This window comes from Fringilla coelebs (assembly GCF_963513975.1).
Source record: "Fringilla coelebs genome assembly, chromosome: 3".
Taxonomy (NCBI): domain Eukaryota; kingdom Metazoa; phylum Chordata; class Aves; order Passeriformes; family Fringillidae; genus Fringilla; species Fringilla coelebs.
In genome coordinates, this window is record NC_140030.1 from 1,032,532 (window position 1) to 1,054,140 (window position 21,609).

Consider the following 21,609-nt stretch of genomic DNA (forward strand, 5'->3'; position numbering starts at 1 on the left):
TAATATAGTATAACTTTCCAACATAACACATAGAGTATTCATTTTAATGTTTGTGAAGAGCCAATCATATATTATATATTTTTCACACCTAAGTTGGGGCAAGGGGGCTAAAGTCTGGGGGGAATCCTCAGAGCAGTGAGCCGGAGCAGTGGAGTTTTGGCAGACCCAGGGTGGAAAGCTAAACTGTAGCAGTGTCCCTGCAGGAGCCAAAAGCCATCTGTAACACACACAACTGCTGTCCTCAACCGCTGAGCCAAAAAAGCAGCCATAAACCAGCCTCCCACATCCCAGACAGAGTCCTGCACTCTGCCCCAAAATATCTCATGGTGTTAAGCCACAACAGTAAAGCCGCTCCCGGAGCAGAGACCCTGAATGGAGCAGAACTTCTGCTGTCACAAGCCCTCCCCCAGTGCCACCCCCCTGTCCCCTACTTGTCTGCAGAGCTGGAGTCAGCCCCAACTGTGGATCCCCTAAACACAAAGGAGACACAGAGCAGTCCAAATCATCTCCTTTATTAGCAGAGCCTGCAGGGGATGAGGCTGAAGCAGCCCTTCAGCAGCTCTCCAGGAGGGCTTGGCCCTCCCATTGCCAGCGGGGTTGCAGCACCTGCACAGCAAAAGCCCCCACGGCTCCCTGGGGCAGAGCCAGCTGGTGCCACCTTCTCCAGAGCACGGCTCCGGTGCCACCAGCCTGCCTGGACAGCACCAGCACTGCCCCAAGGGCTGCTGCAGAAGGTGCTGGCAGACAGGATTCTCCACATGGGGCATTCCAAAGGCTTTTGCTCAGCAGAGAGGCCAAGGGCAGGAGCAGCTCCTGCTGGGGCTGAGGGCTGGAGGGAAGGGCAGCAGCCCCAGGCACCTGAGCAGGAGCGGCTGCCCTGGACAGAGACACAGCACCCTGAGACAGGGAGTGAAAGCACTGCCTGAGCCCTGGAGCGGTCATGTCACTGCTTTTCTGAGCCTGCAGGCACAACAGCTCCTGCTGGGAGAACGGCCTCAGTTGATCCAGGAGGCTGCAGTGAGGGAGGGAAGGATGACACCCAAAAGCCAAGCTGCCCAGCTTGCAGCCAACGTGGAGCTGGCCTCAGACCCTGCAGCCCTTTCTCTGAGCAGGACAGCTCCTTGCTGCAGGAAATCTGCCGTTGGGGCACTGTCCCTTCTTGTCTCACAGCAGCTGATCCAAGGCGTGCTTTGAGTGCTGCTTTTCTCCTTGTCCTGCCCCTTGGGCTGAGGCTTGGCCATGAGGCCAATTGGCCCAAGGAGGGGGTTTGGTTTGGCTCTAGGACAAAACCGAGGCAAATGTTTATGGCAAACAGGCAAGAGGATTCTGGCTTTCTCATGAAACAAGGGAGTTGCGGTATGATGACCACAGTAAGGTACCTTATTTCATCAAATTTGAGAAAAATTAGGTAGCATTGTCTTCACTGGGTTGGGAGCATTGTCATAGTAACTGTACTTTGTGAGGAGCATTGAAGAAAGTTCTCCTAAAGTGCAAAGCTACTGTGGTTTTTCCTGCCCATGGATGTGGCCTAATGCTTCTCCAGCTCAGACAGTGCTAGTTCCTTGGTAATTCTCTTCCACGCCTCAGGGATTTTTCCTTTGCCCTGAAATTTCCCTTTGTACAAAGCTTCCAGCTGTGTCCTAAAATGAGACACACACCACTTCCAGTACGCCTGCATGGATGAGTCAGGAAGAATGTTCCATGTGGAAAAAGGAGGTCCAGCACTACGGTATGTTTTGTAAGGGATCCATGGGCCACCACCAAATCTGAATCTGCAGTCACTTGCAACAAGGCTGGAACAAATATCAATGATCAGTTCGTGTGTATCATGCTCAATGCCAGGTAAACGTTTCCACCATGTGCATCCCATCAAAGCTCGTGGGCGATGGAAGACCACCTGATGGTCTCCATCATGATTCCACATGGTGTTTGTGCAGACAGCCCCACAAAAGGGACACTGCTCCCAGCAACCCGAAAAATGCTCTGCCAGGATGGTGTGAGGCTGCCTTGGAAATGAGCTCAGGTCAGCACCAGCCAATTCTTTCATGAGCCTTTCCCTCAGGTCATCCAGAGCTCCTGCCATGGCACTGCTCAGGAACTCAATGTCTGTGACCTCCTGGTGCTCGATGCCCTTCAGGTCACTTCTGGGCAAGCTGATCACCTCTGACAGTTCCCTGCAAAATTCATCCAGCCAGAGAGAGATTTTGTCTTCTCTGTCTTTTCTGTCTTTGACAATTTGGGTTGATAAAAAAACAGCTGAAAGTATGTTTTTATAGAGAATATCAAGGGAGGAATCTAAAAACATCATCAGCCTCCTACTCCTATCTAAACAGTAATTCCTAACTTGTCTCTCAATGTAACTTTCACAATACTTTTGTGGGGAACTTAAGTACTGTTTGAAATACTCAAAATTTTCCTGTTCTGCCAGGTATCTCAGGATGCAAACTTCCAGATTGGCTCTGTTGCCCCTGAAATCTGGGAATTTGCCCTGCATGTCCTCAGCAATGTCTTTAGCTGTCCTCTCATAGACTGCATGGTGAAGAGCTGGTTCAATCTTGTCACAAAGGAGAACAGCAAAAGTTGTGACAGAAGTGGCTCCTTGGCAGGAAATCTGGAAACATTGGAAAAAATTTTCTCTCTTGCTGCTCAGGTACACAACTGGGTCATTTGCCTTTTGGAATGCTTCGTGCATAGCTTTAAACCTTTCTGCTGCCATTCTGCACAGATACAGAGACAAATCCATGCTGTACTGTCTGGTAAAAATAAAATTCCCATTGCTGGGGACAGAGTTGATACCTTTCTTTATTTCATTGAGTATTTCATGAATAAAATTTCGACTGTAATCCCGTTTCTCCTCTTCCTTCTTAGTAATGTTTGCCTTCACACATGCTATGATGTTGTCTGTGATGTGCTGAAAGCTCATAACACCTGAATTGGGAGTGCTCCGGGGATCTTGTTTATAGCCTAAATAACTTTTCTTCCTGATGTGTTTCTTTGGGTCGAAAGAAAATCCTGTGCCACTGGGAAATGACCTGAGCCGTGCATGAAAACCTGGCTCCTTAAAGTGCTCTACAAGGACATCTTCAATTTCTGCATCGATATCCACCTGTCCTGGAGGATTACAAACATTGGAGACTTCGGCAATCCACTGGTTCCAGACATCAGTAAAGTTGTCCTTCAGTTCTCTCTCACTGAGGCTCTTCCCTTTCAGAGTCACAGCCAGCTCCCGACTCCTTCTCAGGAGCTCATCTTCATATTCCAACTTCCTTGCATCCACTTTCTTCTGCTCCTTCTGTAGCTCAATGAGATTCTCACATTTCTTTTTTGTTTCATGAAGAAGAGTCTCTTTTAATTCTTTCAGCTTCATTTCTGTGCTTGATTTCCACTGGACCAGTGTCTCACGGTCTTTGTCTTCCCTGAAATACTTTTCCACTTCTTTCTCAATGGCATCACTTGTCTCTTGCACCAGCCCTTCAAGGTGTTCTCTGGTGACATTCTGCAAGTCCCCATTCCGAATTTTGTTGACCAATCTCATCTGTACATCTAAGATGTGACTCCTCAGCCTCCATGTCCACTGACTAAAGGCACTTTCCAGTTTCCTGTACACAGCAATCTCCAGGGAATTCCTGAAGCTGAACACAAAGTTTTCATTCAGCAAAGCATTCCAGAGGTCACCAATACGATCTTTCAGGCTGGAGAGCCTCAAAATGCTGCGCTGTGACTGCTTCTTGGCAGCCTGGAGGATTTTGCTCTTGAGTTGCTGGACATTCTGGCTGTATTTGGGGTTGGGTGGTGCCATTGGGGGGTTTCCTTCCCACAGGTGAGCAAAGTAGTGAATGTGGGTGTTCACATCAAAGCCAATGACATCGCTGAAGGAGGAGATGTCACAGAATTCCTGCTGCGCAGCTACCACAGTCATTTCATCCAGCTTTTCCTGCAAACGCCTTCGTCCTTCCATGTTCTGCTCCTTGGCAGTTGCTTCTCCCACGTTTTGGTGGACAAAGAGGCAGCTTGGGGAAAGATTGACTTTCTTCATCCTCAGGAAAGCCTGCACAGCAGTCTGGAGAATATCTTGCATTTCTGATGGATTTTCTCCAAAGATATTGATCACAGTCAAGTTGCCCACACCAATGACAAAGGTGGCCAGCTCGCTGTCATAGTTCAGGGAGTATTTTTTAGTTTTCTCGGTGGAACGAAGTCCCTCTGTGTCAACCACCAGCACAAAATCAAAGCCCAAGTCGTGCTGCAGCTCCTTGCTCACCGGGATGAGCTGCATGAAGGCCCCGCGGGTGCATCTCCCTGCGCTGACGTTGAACTGCAGACCAAACATGGCATTCAGCAGGGTGGACTTGCCTGTGCTCTGGATGCCCAGCACTGAGAGCACAAACACTCGTTTGTCCCCCAGCCTCTCAATCAAGCTGTCAAAGATTGCTCCCACCCAGCGCAAGGGCAGGTAAGAAGTGTCCCCATCCATCAGCTCCATGGGATACCCTGAAACCATCAGCTCTGCTGCAATTTCTGGAAGTTTTACAAAGCTCTCATTTTTGGAGCTTATAAATTGCACAGCTTCATAAATCTGCCCTACTTCTCTCAGAACATGCTCTATGCTGATGGATGAATCATTGATTTCATCAGAGAGGGCATTCAAATAACGCTGCAACTCATCAGTCAGGCTCAAAATTTTCTGACTTGCCATTCCTGTCAGGATTTCAGACCATAACTCATGATAGTCTCTCCTGAGATCTTCAACGAGACCACAGGACAGCTCATCCATAAAGACCTTCATCCACTGCAGAAAGCATTTTTTGGTATCTGCTGGCTGGGCATGGAGAAAGCCAAGGAATGATTTCATCAGTGGGTTGAGAGGGAAAGCTCGCTTAATTTGCTTTCTTCTTATTGCTTTCTTGTCATTTTCAATTTGGCTGCGATGATGCTCAATGCTCTTGTTCCTCTTCTCCTGCAAGCGAGTGAGTTCTTTGTCCTTTTGGCACCACTGGTACCACAGTTTTCCTTGAAGCGGCAGCAGCCGGGATTTGATCTCAGACAGCTTCTCTTTCTTCAGAAGCTCCACCAGCTCCTTTGCCTTTGCTTTGGCTGTCACACATGCGGGTTGATCTGCATCCACTATAAATCCATGCTGGTGAGCTTTGTCCATGCAGGCCTCCAGACTGAAATGTGGATTAGACTCTTCCAGGAGATTCCCAATTGTCTTGGTCAGTTGGTCCACCACTTCTGCTTCGTTTCTATTCTTGATCCCTATTGTTATGGTTTTGCTGGCTTGTCCAGCTGCAACGTTCTCTTTTTCTGTGAGAAGACAAACAAAAGGCCTTTGTGACTGCCACAGGTCCTGCAGAAGCTTTTTCCCCCTGTTGTCCATGTGCTCCAACTCAGATACAAGAGCCACGTTGACAGCAGATATCTCCTGCAGGAACAGCAGCTGTGCTCCATGATCCCGGGCATCTCCATGCAGGTTACAGAAAGCCATGCAGCGCTCAAAGGTGTCATCGGGGCTTCCACCAGGGCAGTACCAGGCAATCTCCACCAGCCCTTCCATCAGCAAACGCTCTCTGGTGCTGCCTCTGCAGTGGCGGTGGAAGAAAGTGTCGTGTTTGTGTTTGCTCAGCAGAGCGTTCAGGAGCTGGGACTTGGAAGAGGAGGCTGAGCTGCCAATGCGGATGAAGGACACGATGGGTGTCTGTGCCTGAAAGATGAGTTTGTTGTTGTAACTCTTTGTTTGGGCCTGCTTTCCTGATTTGTGCTCCTCTTTCCAGCTCCTTTGTATTTGGCTGAGGGCATAGAGCAGGAACTCAATGTTTGAAGTGCATGGGTTGGGCACCAGCAGAGGCAGTGCCAGTTGGCAGAATGCCAGCTTGGTTGCAAGCGTCTGTCTCAGGAAGTCATCAGCACAATGGAAGATGGCCATCTGCAGGTCCATGGGGTGCACATGGCCATCCCTTCTTACATGTTCAGGAGCTGCTTCCATCAGCTTATCAAGAAATTTTTCAAAGGAGTCTGATTGTTGGTGCTCTTGCTCTGTGGTTTGTGGCACGGGTGCAAGGCCTGGGTTGTTTTCATCCCAGCAAGTCAGGTACCTCACCCGATAATCCACCATTAACAGCTTTTGCAAGAAGTATAGTGGCAGTTCCTTGTCCTTGCTGGGCTGGCTGTCCTGCAGAGATGTCTTACAGATGGTATAGAAATCTCCCATCCCCATCTTCTTTGGATAGTGACTTTCCAGTCCAAGGCGCTTGAGCAGCTGGAAGAACTCCTGATTGGCAATGGCTTCATTGTCTTTGTATTGGCTGCTGTCGGAGTTGGACTGGGACTGACTGTGGTCCTCAGGTGTTGGAAAAGTGTCTTCCAGGTCACTGAGTATGTTCTGCATGCTCTGTTCATCCCATTTGTCATCCAAGCACCCACTGATCAGAGAGTCCAAGTCCCATTCCAGCCTCTCCCAGTCTTTGTTTCCATAGTACTTTTGGAGCAGATTCTTTATCCGTGTGGACCACAAACCTTCCATGTGATCTTCCATAAAAACTAAACGCTCCCTCTTCTGCTCAGGGGACAGCTCTTGATTTTCTGGTGTCACAGTCAGACCCGTCAGCAGGAGGAAGGCCTCAGCTCTGTCAGCATCTTGCTCCTTCAGGTTCACGTACTCTGCATGTGCCACTTCCATTTCCTTGGCCATGTACTGAATTTCTGGGTGTCCAAGGAGGTGCTGAAAAGTGCTGCTTTCCATCTCGTAACCTGTGCTGGTTGCAATCAAGAGCACCAACAGTTCCATGTCCTTCTGATCCTGTTCCTGGAGAGACTGGAGTAAGGAATAAATGGCGAGGCTGCTGGTCTGGGTGGCTTCTATCTTTGATTCATGAACGTCAGAAGCAGAGCTTCCTGGTGCGTAGGTGACAGCATGGATGTGCTCCTTCATTTGCTGCAATGTTTTGATGAGCTCTTGAAGCTCAGAGACTTTGGGAGATCTGGGAAGTGGGTGCTCAGTCTGGAAGACCCATTGCATAATGAAGGAAGCCTCAGGGAAGTCCTTGACAGAGTAGATGTGAGGATTCAGAAGATTCCTCAACATTACCTTGATAGAGATGGTGTTTTCTGGAGGTGACTCCTGGCATCTCCGCACGGTGTTCACCAGGAAGTCCTGCAGGGCTTTGTCTGACAAGCACACGTTGATCCACACACTGGGGTTCCTGGTTTTTGCACTCAGATCATCTTTTAGCTGCATCAGCATGAGCAGCTTCCTTTCATCCACTTTTGTCACCTTCCAGACCTTCACAGTCTCCATGAAATCTCTGGCCTCTTGCACTGCACTGCCCAGTTCCTCTCCAAAAATGATGCCAACGCTCTGATTCATCAGTGCTTTGTACGCATCCCTGAGGGCTCTGCTTATTTGACCAACAGACTTAAAATCTCCACCGTGATTGTATCGGATGATGTCCCACACTGGGATCAGCTTAAAGCCACGATCGATAACGCACCACGTTGTGTTATCAGACACTAGCCCCATTTTCCACTGAGGAAGGGAAACTGTGTCTGCTGGGCCCCCTGTGTTGACCACGTAGAGCTGAATCGCTGTATGAGAACTCTCTCTGGCTCTGCCCTGTACAGAAGCCTGTGAGCTGGATTTGGAAACATCAAGGGCCCCTGCAGCACTAGCCAGGAAGACACCATAGGTTTTCTTGACAAAGCTGTTCAGTGCTCCAGACGTTTGTCGCTTCACCTCTTCCCGCTGCTCGGCTTGGAATCCTTCTGTAGATGCCTTCCACCAGAATATCCCCCCAAAGTGGATGGGACCCTGGTTTATGTGGGAGCCAAACCTGCTGAAGAAGCTCTCACACATCTTCACCAAGGTGGGGTTGTCTTCTCCCTGACTGAAGCTCAAAAGCTGCTCCATGTCTTGCAGCTCCTGCAGAGCGGCATCCGAGAGGCGAAGCTGATGCCTTTGGAAGTAGCAGGAGGCCAGAGGGATGTACTGGTACTTGGTGATGCAAAAGTAGCTCTGCTCAGAGTGGGACTGGTGGGTGTCCTCTGACTGCGAGGAGCTGCTGTGATCTACATCCGCTCCAAGACTAAACCCCCAGAATGAGCATTTGGCAGAAACACTCATGCTGAACCCCAGCTGCTCCATGGACTTGGTGAAAGTGGATTCTGCTGCAGAGGAGGAGAACTCCTTCCTCTCAAGCAGTGATCTTTGCTCTGGACCAGCGAGCTGGAATCCCTCAGGAACCCTGAGGAGCTGCTCTCGCTTTGCCAGCACATCTTCACGTCTGCTGGTTCTGTAGATGCCCTGCAGGGCCAGTCCCCCCGACGCCCTCCTCAGCACCTCTGTGTCAGGTATGTTTTTCCTCCTGCCTGCTAACAGCTCTTGCTGCTCCAGCTGTTTCTGGATTCTCTCCAGTATATTTGGCAAGGGTTTCTCTGCTAGTGGCCAGAACTCTTTGAGAATCTGCCTGCGTCCCCACAGAGTCTCTGCTTTCTCCCTCAGAGTATCCTGGCTGTGGCTGCGGCTGTTGAGCATTTCTGTCCAATTCTTCAGACCTTGTTTGGCCTTATCTTGTCTCTGCTTTGTCTTCTCTGATTTATGCTTTTGCAACTCCTCACACATTTTGTCACCTGTTATTTTCACGAATTTCTGGAGTGGCGTTTTTTCCCAGAGGTGCTGTACCTCATAGTCCAGCAGGGGATAGTCCTTATATTCCAGCTGTTCCAGGGCTTCTCCGCACTTGAGTCGCAGTTTCTTTGAAGCTTTGGGCAGCCGGTATCCTCCAGCATCCTGCCATTCCTTCTGGAATTCCTCTGTCAGCAGCTGTGTCTTTGCATCCCCCTCCTGTATGTCCTTCCATGAAGCCATGGCTGTGGAGGAAGAACAGAGACTTTCCCTAAGATGTTGCAGAGGCCCTGGCTCCTGGCAGAGGCTCTGCAGCAGCTGCAGCCCTGGGGATTGCTCCCACCTGGCTGCTGGGGTAGGCCTTGGATGGCACAAGAACCAGTGAAATAGAGATTTTTGGAGTTCACTTGAGTTAGCAATATGAATTAAGCATTTAAAGTTTAGGCTGTAGAACTATGTGCTGAATTTTAACCTTTTTACTTAAGAAACCTTTGCCATGGTATAAAGGGCAGAGGAAAATGCAAATTTCTGAAGCTTCTTGCGTAAAGAACAATACCAGAGGAGACCAAGGGATGCAAAGAACCCAGGGAAAGGGACTCCTCTGTCTCCAAGCTGATCAAGGCCGACAGATGTACTCAGAGAAGCACCAAGGTACCAAAAGGCACACGCAAAGGAGAAAAGTTCAAATGCTCAGTCATGAGGAAGACCACAATCTTCAGCCTCAGAGCCCACTGAGAGACCCCTGTGCGACCACCACAGCAAACAATGCATGCCCAGAAGGGTGTGGATCTAATTTCTAATTACCATGCGAGGCAAGGACAGGTGGGGCCAGGGTTTGAATATGCCTGGAAAGGTTGTGTAATGTATTGCATATGGAACACCTTTGTGAATAAAGATATGGGTCAGACTGAGGCTTGGGGCACAAGTTTTCAGGAGAGCTATCTTGCTTGTGCCAGGTGCTGACAATACATACCCACGTTATAAATACATCAGGTAGTGGGGTCTATTTATTTGCTTCACCAGGATCTCCTTCCCAGCACCCTGGATGTGCCTGTTGCTTTCCTGTTTGCAGGATCAACCCTGTAGCTGAGTGAGTATCCCAGAGACGACAGAGAGAGACACACACACAGAGGCACACACACAGAGACACAGAGACACAGACTCGCAGATACTCACACACACACACACAGACACACACACCGAGACACACAAAGACACACAGACTCACTCAGCCACACAACCTGCCCTGGACAAGGTGCTGCCTTCACCATCACCCACATCCTCCCAGCACAACTCCTCAATCCACAAGTGCAGACAGCCAGGGCTATTCCTGGCTCCCTGGAGCACTGGCACAGCCCCTCTGCCCATCCCACAGCCCTGCCTGCATCCTGCACCCTCTGCCCAGCCCTGCTCGCTGCCTGGCCCAGCCTGCTGCTCCCAGCACCTGGAGGCAGCGCTCACACACTCCCCCCATGGGCACCCCACACTCCCCAGACACACTCTCCACGGGCTCTGAGCTGTGCTCCTGCTCTGGCTGCCAGCACAGCCCCTCTCTTGCTCTTCTCTGGCCTCTTCCCAGGAGCTGCTTCCTGGCACACTCAGGGGCTCACCCAGTGCAGGGGAAAATCCACCTTGTTCCTGCTCACAGCTGTGCCTGGGGCATCCTGGTGGCCCTTAATTACTGACTGGATGTGAAAAATGACCCGATAATATTGGCTTTTGCATTTATGCATTATCTTTTGCATGTTGTTAGTTGTGAAAAATGTTAATCACTTGTGTTAAATTTTAAAACTTTAGCTGTAATAAAATAGTTATAAAAATAGTAATAAAAATTAGGGTAATAAGAATTTGGATAATTAAATTTAGGGTAATAAATGACAATAAAAACTAAAGAATTACGTATGTCTGGGTGTTTTGTTCTGCTCTAGAACACGTGTTGTTAGCAAAGGATTAACTTTTAAAAGCAACAGCTCATTGTACATTCATGTATTTCATACATGATTTAAATATTCTTTTTAAACAAAATTTTTTTTTATTGTCAACTTCCCCTCCTCGTCTTGTAAATTAATCTTTTTGGTCACTTGAAGTCTGGAAGAAGTTTGAATTGTCTTGATAAAGAAGTAATAAATTTTTTTGAGATTTTAGTGTTTTGTTGTCATTATTTTTATATGAAGAATTCTGTAGTTATTTTATTTATTCTTTGAGTTAGTTATAAAAAGTATATTATATCACATAGTTTTAATTTCAACATTATGTTACAGCCTAAAAACTATATTTACTACACTACTTAAAAATATGAATACAGAATAACTTTCTAACATAACATAGATAGTATTCATTTTAATATGTGCAAAAAGCCAATCATATAATATGCATTTTTCACATTAGTGATGATAAGTATAAAGAAAAAGCACCAATTAAAACTATTTTTAGCTGCTTAATACAATCAGTTTAAGTATGCACTTCATTGCTCATAGAAATAGTAGTGTAATGTATATAATATCTATCACTCATTGAAATAAAAAGTCTGATGAATGTTTTGTATTATAGAACTTTGCAAAACCCAAGATGTAGAAAAAGGCTTTTGTGTAACTAAAACACTGCAAAGCCATCCACTGCCATGAGATAACCGTGACACAAACCAGAGCACAGGAGGACAATTAGAGAATACCATGTTAAAATTCAGGAGGACATATTAAATCCTTATCAGAGGATGTGAAACAGCAGGATGGAGACTTAAGAAGAAATAAAATATATTGACCTGACACCCAGAATGCCCTGCAGATAAGCCAGAGTGTGAAGAAGTCAAACAAAGGAATTCCCAAAACATCAGAAAGTTCACAAGAATGTTTGAATAATATATGAAACACATGAATATGCATGCATGTCAGCAAGGTAATGGAGGTAACTGTATAAAGATAACACTGTATACACCTTATGGCCATTCATCAAAAGCACCCCAGCACTGGAAATATTTTTGTCCTTCCTTTATATTATTATTATTATTAGTATTAGTATTAGTAGTAGTAGTAGTAAACTTTTAAAAATTCTAAGGCGTGAACTCTGTTTTTCATGCTGGAGATGCTGGGAGCTGACTCAGAGAGGTGCCCACTGTGATCTCCTGCTCGTTAGCACAGAGGGTCTTGTCAAGGAGGTGCCCATTGGTGGCCGTCTCAGCCACAGCAGCCATGGAGCCACCAAGTTTAAAATATCTGGTAACAGGAGGAAAAGTACCTGCAAACCTTCAACCCTGGCTATGAGGGGTTGACCATACTTCAGGCTGCTCCGGGAGAGAGTTGGGAGGGCCCCTGGGAAAGGGCTCTGGAAGATGCTGGGGCCATCAGTGCTGGTCACTTTTGATTAAAAAACCCCAGGAGGACAAGCCAGCAAAAGCTCAGGAGGGCAAAGTCCTGCTTATCATTAGAAATTAATTTAGGATTTAGGATAGCTGTTTTAGATGATGTATATTGCTTAACTTGCTTAACAATTGCTGTGCTTGCAAGGCCTGCGGAGATGAGACTGAAAGGAATGCAGGGACCCTGATAAGAGCTTCTTACCCCAAACAAGGTGGGAGGAATGCAAAGCCTGCAGAACTGTTGGAGATAAGAGAGGCTCCTCAGACCCTAAACTAGCTCAAACTAGCACTAGGATTTGAATGGCAACCAAGAGACTAAAGCTCATGTGCAGGAAAGGGGTGAAAAGTTTGTCTCGATGAAGACATTGGAAAGTTCATTGCCTTCCTCCTCGTGACCACTGACCATCACAGAGCGACCACCAGAGAGAAGCCCAGAGAGAAGTGAAGAAGGACTGATCAGCTAATTATAATATGAAGCGGGGCTAGGCGAGGCTAGGAAATGGATATGCGTGGAACTATTGTGAAACTTGATGCATATGTAACATTTTAGAGAATTAAAAAGGGTTAGGTTTCTCAGGAGGTGTGCTGTTGTGGGGAGGTCCCACAAGTGCCTGATGCTGAATAAATACATACCTACCTTACAACTTTGTGAGTTGTGGAATCTGTCTGCCTACAATCACCCAGAATTTCCTTTTATAACATATGTCTTGGGGTGATTTTATGATGATACTGTATTTCATAATCATCTGCTTTATGCCCAGAAAGGGTGCTGTAGGTTTAAGATGAACCTAGACGGGCTCTGTTCAAACTTTCTGCCTGGGTGCTTAGCAGTGCAGACCAGGACTCTACATTGTTCCTTTTGTTGGATTAATTTTTTTTTGCTAGCTTGAAGCAAGAAGTTTTTTTCCTTCCCTTCTCCTAGCCAGGAAGTCCACTCACTGGCATTTTTTTCCTTTTTCCTTGAACTGTTTCGGATTGGCTTGTTTTTCTTTTCAGCCCATCCAAGGAGCCGCATGGGGCCTCCTTGAATCAGTCTTGGAGAAGCTGAACCAACATGAGAAAGGACACTGAAACCCACCACTTCTTCCTGCTGCAAGGCAGAGACTAATGCTAGAAAGGTTCTCACCTCTTCTGCCCAAGTGGCTGCATAAGCTCCTGTTCCTCCCAGCCCCTGAGGCAAAGAAGGGTAGTGTAGTAGTTAGGTTCAGGCGGCGCGGAAGATCTCGCGATGTGACGGAAAGCCAGGAATTCCTTTCTCCCTAATCTTCTAAGATAAGAGATCACCCAAGGAATGTAAACCCCCCCTAGCCCCAGTAACTTTCCACTAACCCCAGTAAATTTCCACTCCTCACTAACCATAGAAAGTACTGTAAGACCCCTAGTGATGTAGTGTAGACCCTCAACCTATATAACCCCATGAGATGAGACAATAAAGGCCTTTGACCGTCCATTACACTGATGTTAGCGTCTGTCTTTGGCCCGAGTGACCCTGAGAGAGTTTGGGTCGCCGTGCTGCTCCATGAAACCAGGTCGCCTTGCCTTGTAACAGAAGGCAACATAACTGGTGCCGAAACCCGAAAAAGGAAAGAAGAAAAAAGCTCGGGTGACGGGTTTCACCTGGACGGGAGACAGCGGCTGCAGCGGCGGGACCGACTGCAGCGAGGAGGGGACACCCTCTGGGACCAACGAGGAGCATGGAAGCCATTGCGAAGGTCATAAGTGGGATCTGCACGCAGTGGGCGCAGTGGAGTATAGAGTGTGAGCTCAAAGATTTATGCCGTATAGTACTGAGGTTGATTGAGCTCGGGGCTATAGAGAGTCCGGTAGACATTTTCCATCCGGAGACGTGGCCTAAGTACACAACAATCCTAGCCGAGGACACAATGTCCACGGGCTCAGGGAAGGCCCTAAAATCGTGGGGCAGAGTCAGCCAGGCTCTGCAAAAAGCTCAACAAGAGCAAGAAACTTGGAAAGCGGCGAGAAATTGTTTATTAGCCACGCCGCAGTTGGGGGTGGGTGCTGTGATGCAAACCGTCTCAGAGAGCAATTCGATCGAAAGCAGGGATACGCGGAGACCGAGCGCGTTTCACCCCTCTCCGAGCCCAAGCCCAAAACCCCCGGAGCCCCTAGGAGACCCCCAGGGGACCCCCTGACCGTCCCGCGGAGCCCGCCGGGTCCTACTTCCCCCGCGCAACCCTTTGAAAGACCCGCGGTTTCCCAGCCCATCCCTACGCCACCGGTCAGCGATTCGGCGCAGGAGGCGCACCAGCGCGCGAAATCCTTTTGGGGGAAGCTGGCGCGGGCAGCCCAGGACGCCAAGGGGGCGGCCAGCACGGACGTGCCGGCCATGCGGCCGCCGCCACCATACACGCTGGATCATGGCGCCGGGGACGCAGAGGATGGGCCGGGCGAGCCAGCCCGCGGCGGGGAGAGCCCAGAGCCGTGAGCAGTTGATAACGCGCATGTGCGGGGGAGCGGCAGAAGGCGCACCCCCGACCGGGAGCCGTGCCCAATGCTGCTACCATACAAGGGAGAAATCCCTCCCTGCAGGAGGCAGGGCAAGCCCAGGGGGCGGGACCGGCACCGCCCCCGAAGGGAGGGGCGAGGTCGAAGCCGCACAAAACAGCGTGACGAGCGGGAAGTGTACCAGCAGTCCTCTTCTGGCTCTGAGTCCAGCGACAGCTGCTCAGACAGTTCTGGAGAGACGACCGAGCCCGGCTGGGACTTGGAAACGGAGACAACAGAATTTATGTGGTTTCAAACGGAACCGAACAAAGATTTAAATAAAGTCGGTGAACGATTGCAACACAAACTCACTGACTGGGGAAAAATAAAAATAGCTTGTGCGGACTGGGCGCCGGCAGCCGCGATACATGCTTTCCCAGTAAGAGTTACTGGACCACAGGGAAATCAACAAAGGACATACACTCCGGTAAATCCTAAAGAGGTGCAAACAATTGTCAAAACCATTTCAGAAAAAGGGATTAACTCAGCCATAGTTTCCACTCTTGTAGATGGCCTTTTTAGCAATGACGACCTGCTTCCTTTTGACATTGTAAAAATAAGCCGTATGCTTTTTGATGGTGCTGGTTTGATTGTATTTAAGCAGGAATGGATGGACCATTGCACAGCTGCATTAGCCCAGGCGTCTGGGGGAAGGGCAGCAGCTGCATGGTTCGAGTCTATCCAGACTGCTGGGGAAACATGACCAGGTGGCTACACTACAGACCACCAAGCTACCAGGCAGTGCCCGAGAGACCTGCACAGGCGAGACCCAAGCATCAATGGTGTTTCTGTGAGATTTTGCTGTTGGGGCTTGTCGTCACAGGACAAGCCAGCTCAGACCACTACCACCATCAGCCATTCAGGTGGATCATGCGACACCTTAGTAGTGACAAGGTGCTCAAAGAAACCACCACACCGAACACCCCATCCTTCGTGCTTCGCATTACTGACCTGTTTCCAGGACGACCAAAGGTAGACCCCTATTCCTCACACGCCACACACATGTACCTATCCTACTGGTGCCCAGCCTCAAACCCAGGAAAAAGCTACTGCAATCACCCGGGGTGGGGATATCGTGGGCACTGGGGCTGTGAAACCATTGTCACAGATGCCAGACCATCAGGGCCAGGGTGGGATCCACAAGAGCCTGACAAATTCTTACAGTTCACCTAGGCACCCACTGGCTGCGAAACACCCGTCTTCCTCCAGGGAAGTTTCTATCGAAACCATCATAAAATCCCTAAATTTCGGAAATGCACTCACTACAACATGACAGTTTTGCAGCCAAATCACCCTAGTTGGGCCATAAGCAAAACGTGGACAGTAGTCCTTCAAGGGTCGAAAGAGTGGGTGAATGTGCAAATTATCAAGCTCCAACCATCAGCACCCCAAGCGGTCGGGCCCAACAAAGTGATTAAAAGCTCGCAGAAAGGGAGAGACACAACCTACCCAAAAACCCTACCCACAAAGGTCGGCGATACCCCGACCGGCCATGCTGAAGCCTTTCATATAGACCGCTTAGCCGGGTCGGAATCGGACCCAATCCTTCACATGCTAGAAGCTACCTTCCTTTCCCTGAACGAATCCAATCAAACCTAACTGATTCCTTCTGGTTTTGTTACGATGTTAAACCCCCTTTTTACGAAGGACTCGCCTTAAACACCCCTTTCAGTTACTCCACAGCCGACGCCCCTCACCAGTGCAGGTGGGACACCCCCCGCAAAGGAATTACCCTGAGCCAAGTCACAGGCCAGGGTTGATGCTTTGGCAATGCAACCCTAGCTAAGCGAAAAGGCAACGTCTGCACCGAAGTTGTTAAGCCCGACAGGAAGAACAATAAGTGGGTAGTCCCATCCGCATCTGGGATGTGGGTTTGCCAGCGATCTGGAGTGAGTCCTTGTGTGTTCCTTGCCAAATTCAATGACTTTAATGACTTTTGTGTCCAAGTTCTGATTGTTCCTAAGGTCCTGTACCACTCAGACGAAGAAGTGTATCACCTTTTAGAAGAACCCAGCCGGCTCCACAAAAGAGAAATAATAACAGGTATAACTATGGCAATGTTGTTCGGCCTAGGAGCAGCCGGAACGGCCACGGGTGTCTCAGCCCTAGCGACCCAACACCAAGGACTGTCCCAGCTGCAAATGACCATCGACGAGGATCTGCAAAGGATCGAGAAATCCATTTCCTTTCTAGAGAAGTCGGTCTCCTCACTCTCAGAAGTGGTCTTGCAGAACAGGCGAGGACTGGATCTCCTGTTCATGGAACAAGGAGACCTGTGTGCCACCTTGAAAGAAGAATGCTGCTTCTACGTGGACCACACGGGAGTCGTTAGAGACTCCATGGCAGAACTCCGAAACAGACTGGCTCAGAGACAGAAAGACAGGGAAGCCCAACAGGGTTGGTTCGAGTCCTGGTTCAATCAATCACCATGGCTAACCACCCTAATCTCTACCCTAATAGGTCCATTGGCAATGCTACTTCTAGCTATTACCTTCGGATCATGCCTGCTGAACAAGCTAGTCTTATTCGTTCAGGCCCGCCTAGAACGGGCCAACATCCTGTTCATAGGCCGGCGACAAATGCTGTGAAGAAAACTTGCCTAGAAAAAACTTACTCAGGTTTCCCAAACCCCTTTCCCTTCTCAAATCACAACCTTATACCTCTGTTCAGTGCCTCATTCATTTGTGAAAAAGGGGGGGGGGAGATGTAGTAGTTAGGGTCAGGCGGCGCGGAAGATCTCGCGATGTGACGGAAAGCCAGGAATTCCTTTCCCCCTAATCCTCTAAGATAAGAGATCACCCAAGGAATGTAAACCCCCCTAGCCCCAGTAACTTTCCACTAACCCCAGTAAATTTCCACTCCTCACTAACCATAGAAAGTACTGTAAGACCCCTAGTGATGTAGTGTAGACCCTCAACCTATATAACCCCATGAGATGAGACAATAAAGGCCTTTAACCGTCCATCACACTGATGTTAGCGTCTGTCTTTGGCCCGAGCGACCCTGAGAGAGTTTGGGTCGCCGTGCTGCTCCATGAAACCAAGCCGCCTTGCCTTGTAACAGAAGGCAACAGTGTAGCCACCATCTTTGCCTCCTGGCCATACGGCAAGGTAGGGGTGGGGTTTAAGGATCAACTTTTCCTGTTCTTTTTGGGTATTTTGCTTTGTTAATAAAGAGTTTTACTTTTTTTTCACTTTCATCCACAGGTATTCATTCCTCTCATTGGCCAAAAGGGATTATTGAAGACATTCTCATAAGAGGAAAAGCTCATTCTAGGATGTTTTCTCCTAAAATTTGTCTCTAAACTGAGACAACACATTAACTCATGGGGTTGGTCAAGGAAAGCCAGTTGATCTGATCTTTTTGGATTTCAGTAGAGCTTTTGATCCTGTGTCTCCCAGATCCCTGTGTGTCCCTTCCAACTCAAGTCATTCCATCATTCCATGGTTCTCACCCTAACAGAGCTGGCACTCTCACTGCACACCTGCCTTTACGCCTTTGGGTTTTTGACACTGAAAGGAAAGAGAAGGAGGCATCTTCACAAACAAATTGCAGGCCTGATGGTAGATAAGGCCAGATACAGAGAGGTGAAAGAAGCAATGGGAGTAACCATAATAGGATTTCCACTAATTGACACATAATGCTACTCACTCAATACTCTGTAAAATCTCTGGATTTAGAGAAAAAAAACAACAGAGACACATGGAAAAAGAAAAATTGGGGGAGGTATACATTAGAAGGGAGTCTGTATTAGGTATTTCAGGAAGTCTGTATGTCTCAAGTACCTCAGCCAATGGGGAAAGAGAGAGGGAAATGCAGCTGGGAAATTAGGATAAAATGAGAAAAATTTTGAGAGACCTCAGGGCAAGGGCCCCATGACCTTTTATTGGAATAAAATTACGTGGCTCCTCTGTCTCCTTTTTGTTCATAAATCTCTAGTGTTTGTGGATTAATTTTCCTTACAATCTGGGGACTCATCTGGGATATTTCCACCATCTGGGGTGGTGGGCAATGACCGGAGCTGAAGACGCGCCTCACCTAGTTTCAGTGATCAATTCCCCTTGGTAGCAGCCAGCTCCGGGCGATTGATTGGAGTCCTGAGACTGTCCAGGAAACAGATGAGGGGCGGACCGGGGGGGGTCCATGAAGAGTCTGCAGGGAAGGACCTCTGAAAAATTTTACCCAATTTTCATGTGATTTATGGAGTTTTCTCAAGGGGTCAAACTTCTAATATTCAACTCTAGTTTTTGTGCTCCATCCCCTGCATTCCTGAATACACTGACCCTGAGAGTAGGATGAGAGATGGAAACTGCTGTAAAGCACAGACAAACCACTTGCCGTCTGCCATGCCCCTTCCTTCTCTACTCCCTACCCAGGTCTGTACTGATCACACACACCTGGATTCTACCCTAACCCATTCTCCAGTACCTCTCCTCCCTGTATCTCCCTCTGACAGCTCACAAAATGGAGGGCAGACCCTGCTAGGGGACGTCATGTCAAGCTCCTTCTCAATCCTAGCTCTGTCATTGGGTCCTCCCCCTGTGTTGGGTCCCGCTTCTGTGTCGGGTACTGCCCCTGCATCAGGATCCACCACTTCCTTGCCTACTTCTGTTGGTCCTGCTTCCTCCAACTCAGCCCCTTCTGCATCCTATACCATCAGAACCAGAAGTGTGAGGGGTGTTAACTAGAAGGTAGTCATCTTGGCTACCAAAGGCCCATAACACTGGGCCTTCCCAATCACCCAAAGGCCCCCCTCCTCAGCCAAAGACCAAATTCCCTCTTCTGAAGAGGAGGGTGAAGGTTCCTTTGACTTTGAGGATGAGCCTGAAGGCTCTTGGCAGGGGATGCAGAGGTTAGCAGCTGAAGAAGGGGACTGGGAATTGATAGCAAAAATACAAGCAGCACGAGTGCTGTACTGGAGCAGGGCTAACCCCCTATGCAAAGCTATCACACATGGGGAGATGAAAGATCTTTGCAAAGCAGCGAAAGACCATGGGAGGGGCTCAACATGTTTTAATAATTTGTTAAATGCCATTTTGGCTGCACATGTTATGGTGCCTCATGATCTGCACCACTTTATGCCCATCCTACTTTCTCCCACTGAATTTATTCTGTGGGAAGGAATGTGGAAAAAATTACTACAACTATTAAAAGACTATGCTAGAGAAGACAGGCAGGCACCCTAACACTAGACCATCTGGCTGGGGAGGGAGATTTCACTAAACCTGAGGATCAAGCAATAGACCTTCCCCAAACTGTGTTAGAAGAGATAAAAGGTGCTGCAAAGATAGCTCTCATGCAGACACATGATGGAACACCTACTCTAGATTTCACAGACATTCAGCAGGGACCTGGGGAATACTTTATAAAATTTATTGACCACCTTACACAAGCAATAGAGAAGCAAGTTGAACATCCAAAAGCCAGGCAGGAACTTGCTGAAACAAGTGCTAACACCACCTGTAAAGACATTTTATGCTCTCTACCCCTTGACCCAAAACCTATCATTGCACAAATGGTCGAGGCATGCATCCTTAGGGCATCCTTACACCGTGATGCCAGCCTAGCTAAGGCTACCAGGTGTGTAGTAGAGGCGTTAGTAGCCTCCCAAGTTATTCCCTGACATACACATGAAAAAGGACCTTGCTTTAAATGTGGAGAGATGGGGCATTTTCAACAAAACTATAAAAATAAAAGCCATAACCAGGGACCTTCTAGGTGTCACAACCACGGTCCTAACTGCTCCCCTTGTCAACATGCTTTCCAATGCCAGCAAAACCAGTGGCCTTCGGGAAACTGCACACAGAGCGCAGAAAGGCCCTGTGCGATGACACCAAATCCAAGGCTGCTCCACGCTACTCTCCCGACCAATGTGGAGAACCAGCGCATCGACCTTCTCAGATCCATTGGGACGGCTCGGTCGCCACAGAAGAACTTGATGAATGACAGGTCTGCCCCGGAACCCAGAGACAGCTGGTAAGCACCTTTTCCATTCAAATCAGCACTGTTTATGTTCACCATATTCCAACAGGCAAATATGGGCCTGAAGAACAGCCCAGAGACATTTTGATTTTAAGTGGCACAAGGGAAGGAATGGAGGGACTCACCATACTACCTGAGGTAGTCAGCTTGACATCTTTGCAGGAGATGACTGTCCAGGTTCTATGCTTAGACCCTCCCCTTTTCATTCCAAAAGGAACAGTTGTAGCCCAAGCCTACCTCCTACTGGACATGGTCACCACACCAGCTGATCCAATGGTGATGTGGGCACAGATTATGGGCCAAAAGACACCCTTTTAAAGTGTGCTTTGTCATGTTAAGGGAGAAAGGTGTTTTTCAGGACTATTAGCTACAGGAGCTAACATCACCATAATTTCCTGCTCTGATTGGCCAAAAGAATGGCCCCTGGTTCCAGCTGCTGGGGTAATTTTAGGTATCAGGGGAGCCACAACCAGCTTTCAGAGACCCATCTGCAGAGTTTTCAGAGTTCCATCTGCATGGAAGGTCCCGAGGGCAGAGTCGCTACAGTAAGACCATTCATCACCCAGGCACCAAAACCACTTTGGGGAAGGGACATCTTCTCTCAGTGGCAGACAAGGCTAGAGGTCTTATCAACACCTCAGGTTTTCTAGCTGGGGCCACTGAGCAGCGTGCCACCCTTAAGTTAACCTGGAACACCAACGACCCCATATGGGTGGATCAGTGGCCCCTCCCAGGCAGAAAGTTAAAGGCGCTGCAATTCCTTTTGCAGGAGCAGCTGTCTATGGGCCACATTGTACCATCTACTAGCCCCTGGAGTACACCTGTCATTGTCATACAAAAGCCAGACAAAAAGAAGTGGTGGCTCCTGCAGGACCTCAGGAAAATCAATGAGGTCATCAAGGATATGGGTCCCTTCCAGCCCGGCCTGCCCTCAGCCTCCATGTTACCTTGAGACTGGCAGATGGTTGTTATAGATCTAAAAGACTGCTTTTTTAACATCCCCTTGCACCCTGATGACTGTCTCCCGGTTTGCCTTTTCCATGCCCTCTTTATACTGACAAGCACTTTTACAGAGGTACCAGTGGACCGTATTGCCTCAAAGAATGAAGAACAGCCCGACTATTTGTCAGTGCTTGGAGCCCAAATTCTC

At 48.5% G+C, this 21,609-nt stretch overlaps 1 protein-coding gene across 4 annotated transcripts in view; it reads right to left on the reverse strand.

Annotated features, from left to right (window-relative positions):
- LOC311152337 (interferon-induced very large GTPase 1-like) overlaps positions 1-21,609 on the reverse strand; it is a 64,014-nt gene that overhangs the window by 5,464 nt on the left and 36,941 nt on the right. The window contains exon 4 of one of the 4 annotated variants that reach the window (XM_084203315.1): positions 476-8,862. The exons of 2 other annotated variants lie outside the window; for them this stretch is intronic. In XM_084203315.1, coding sequence (XP_084059441.1) covers positions 1,529-8,860 — 7,332 coding nt within the window. In that variant the 5' untranslated portion in view covers positions 8,861-8,862 and the 3' untranslated portion in view covers positions 476-1,528. Of the gene's footprint in view, positions 1-475; positions 8,863-18,537; positions 18,630-21,609 lie in introns of those variants that run through there. One more of the 4 variants, XR_014616056.1, reaches the window with a different exon arrangement.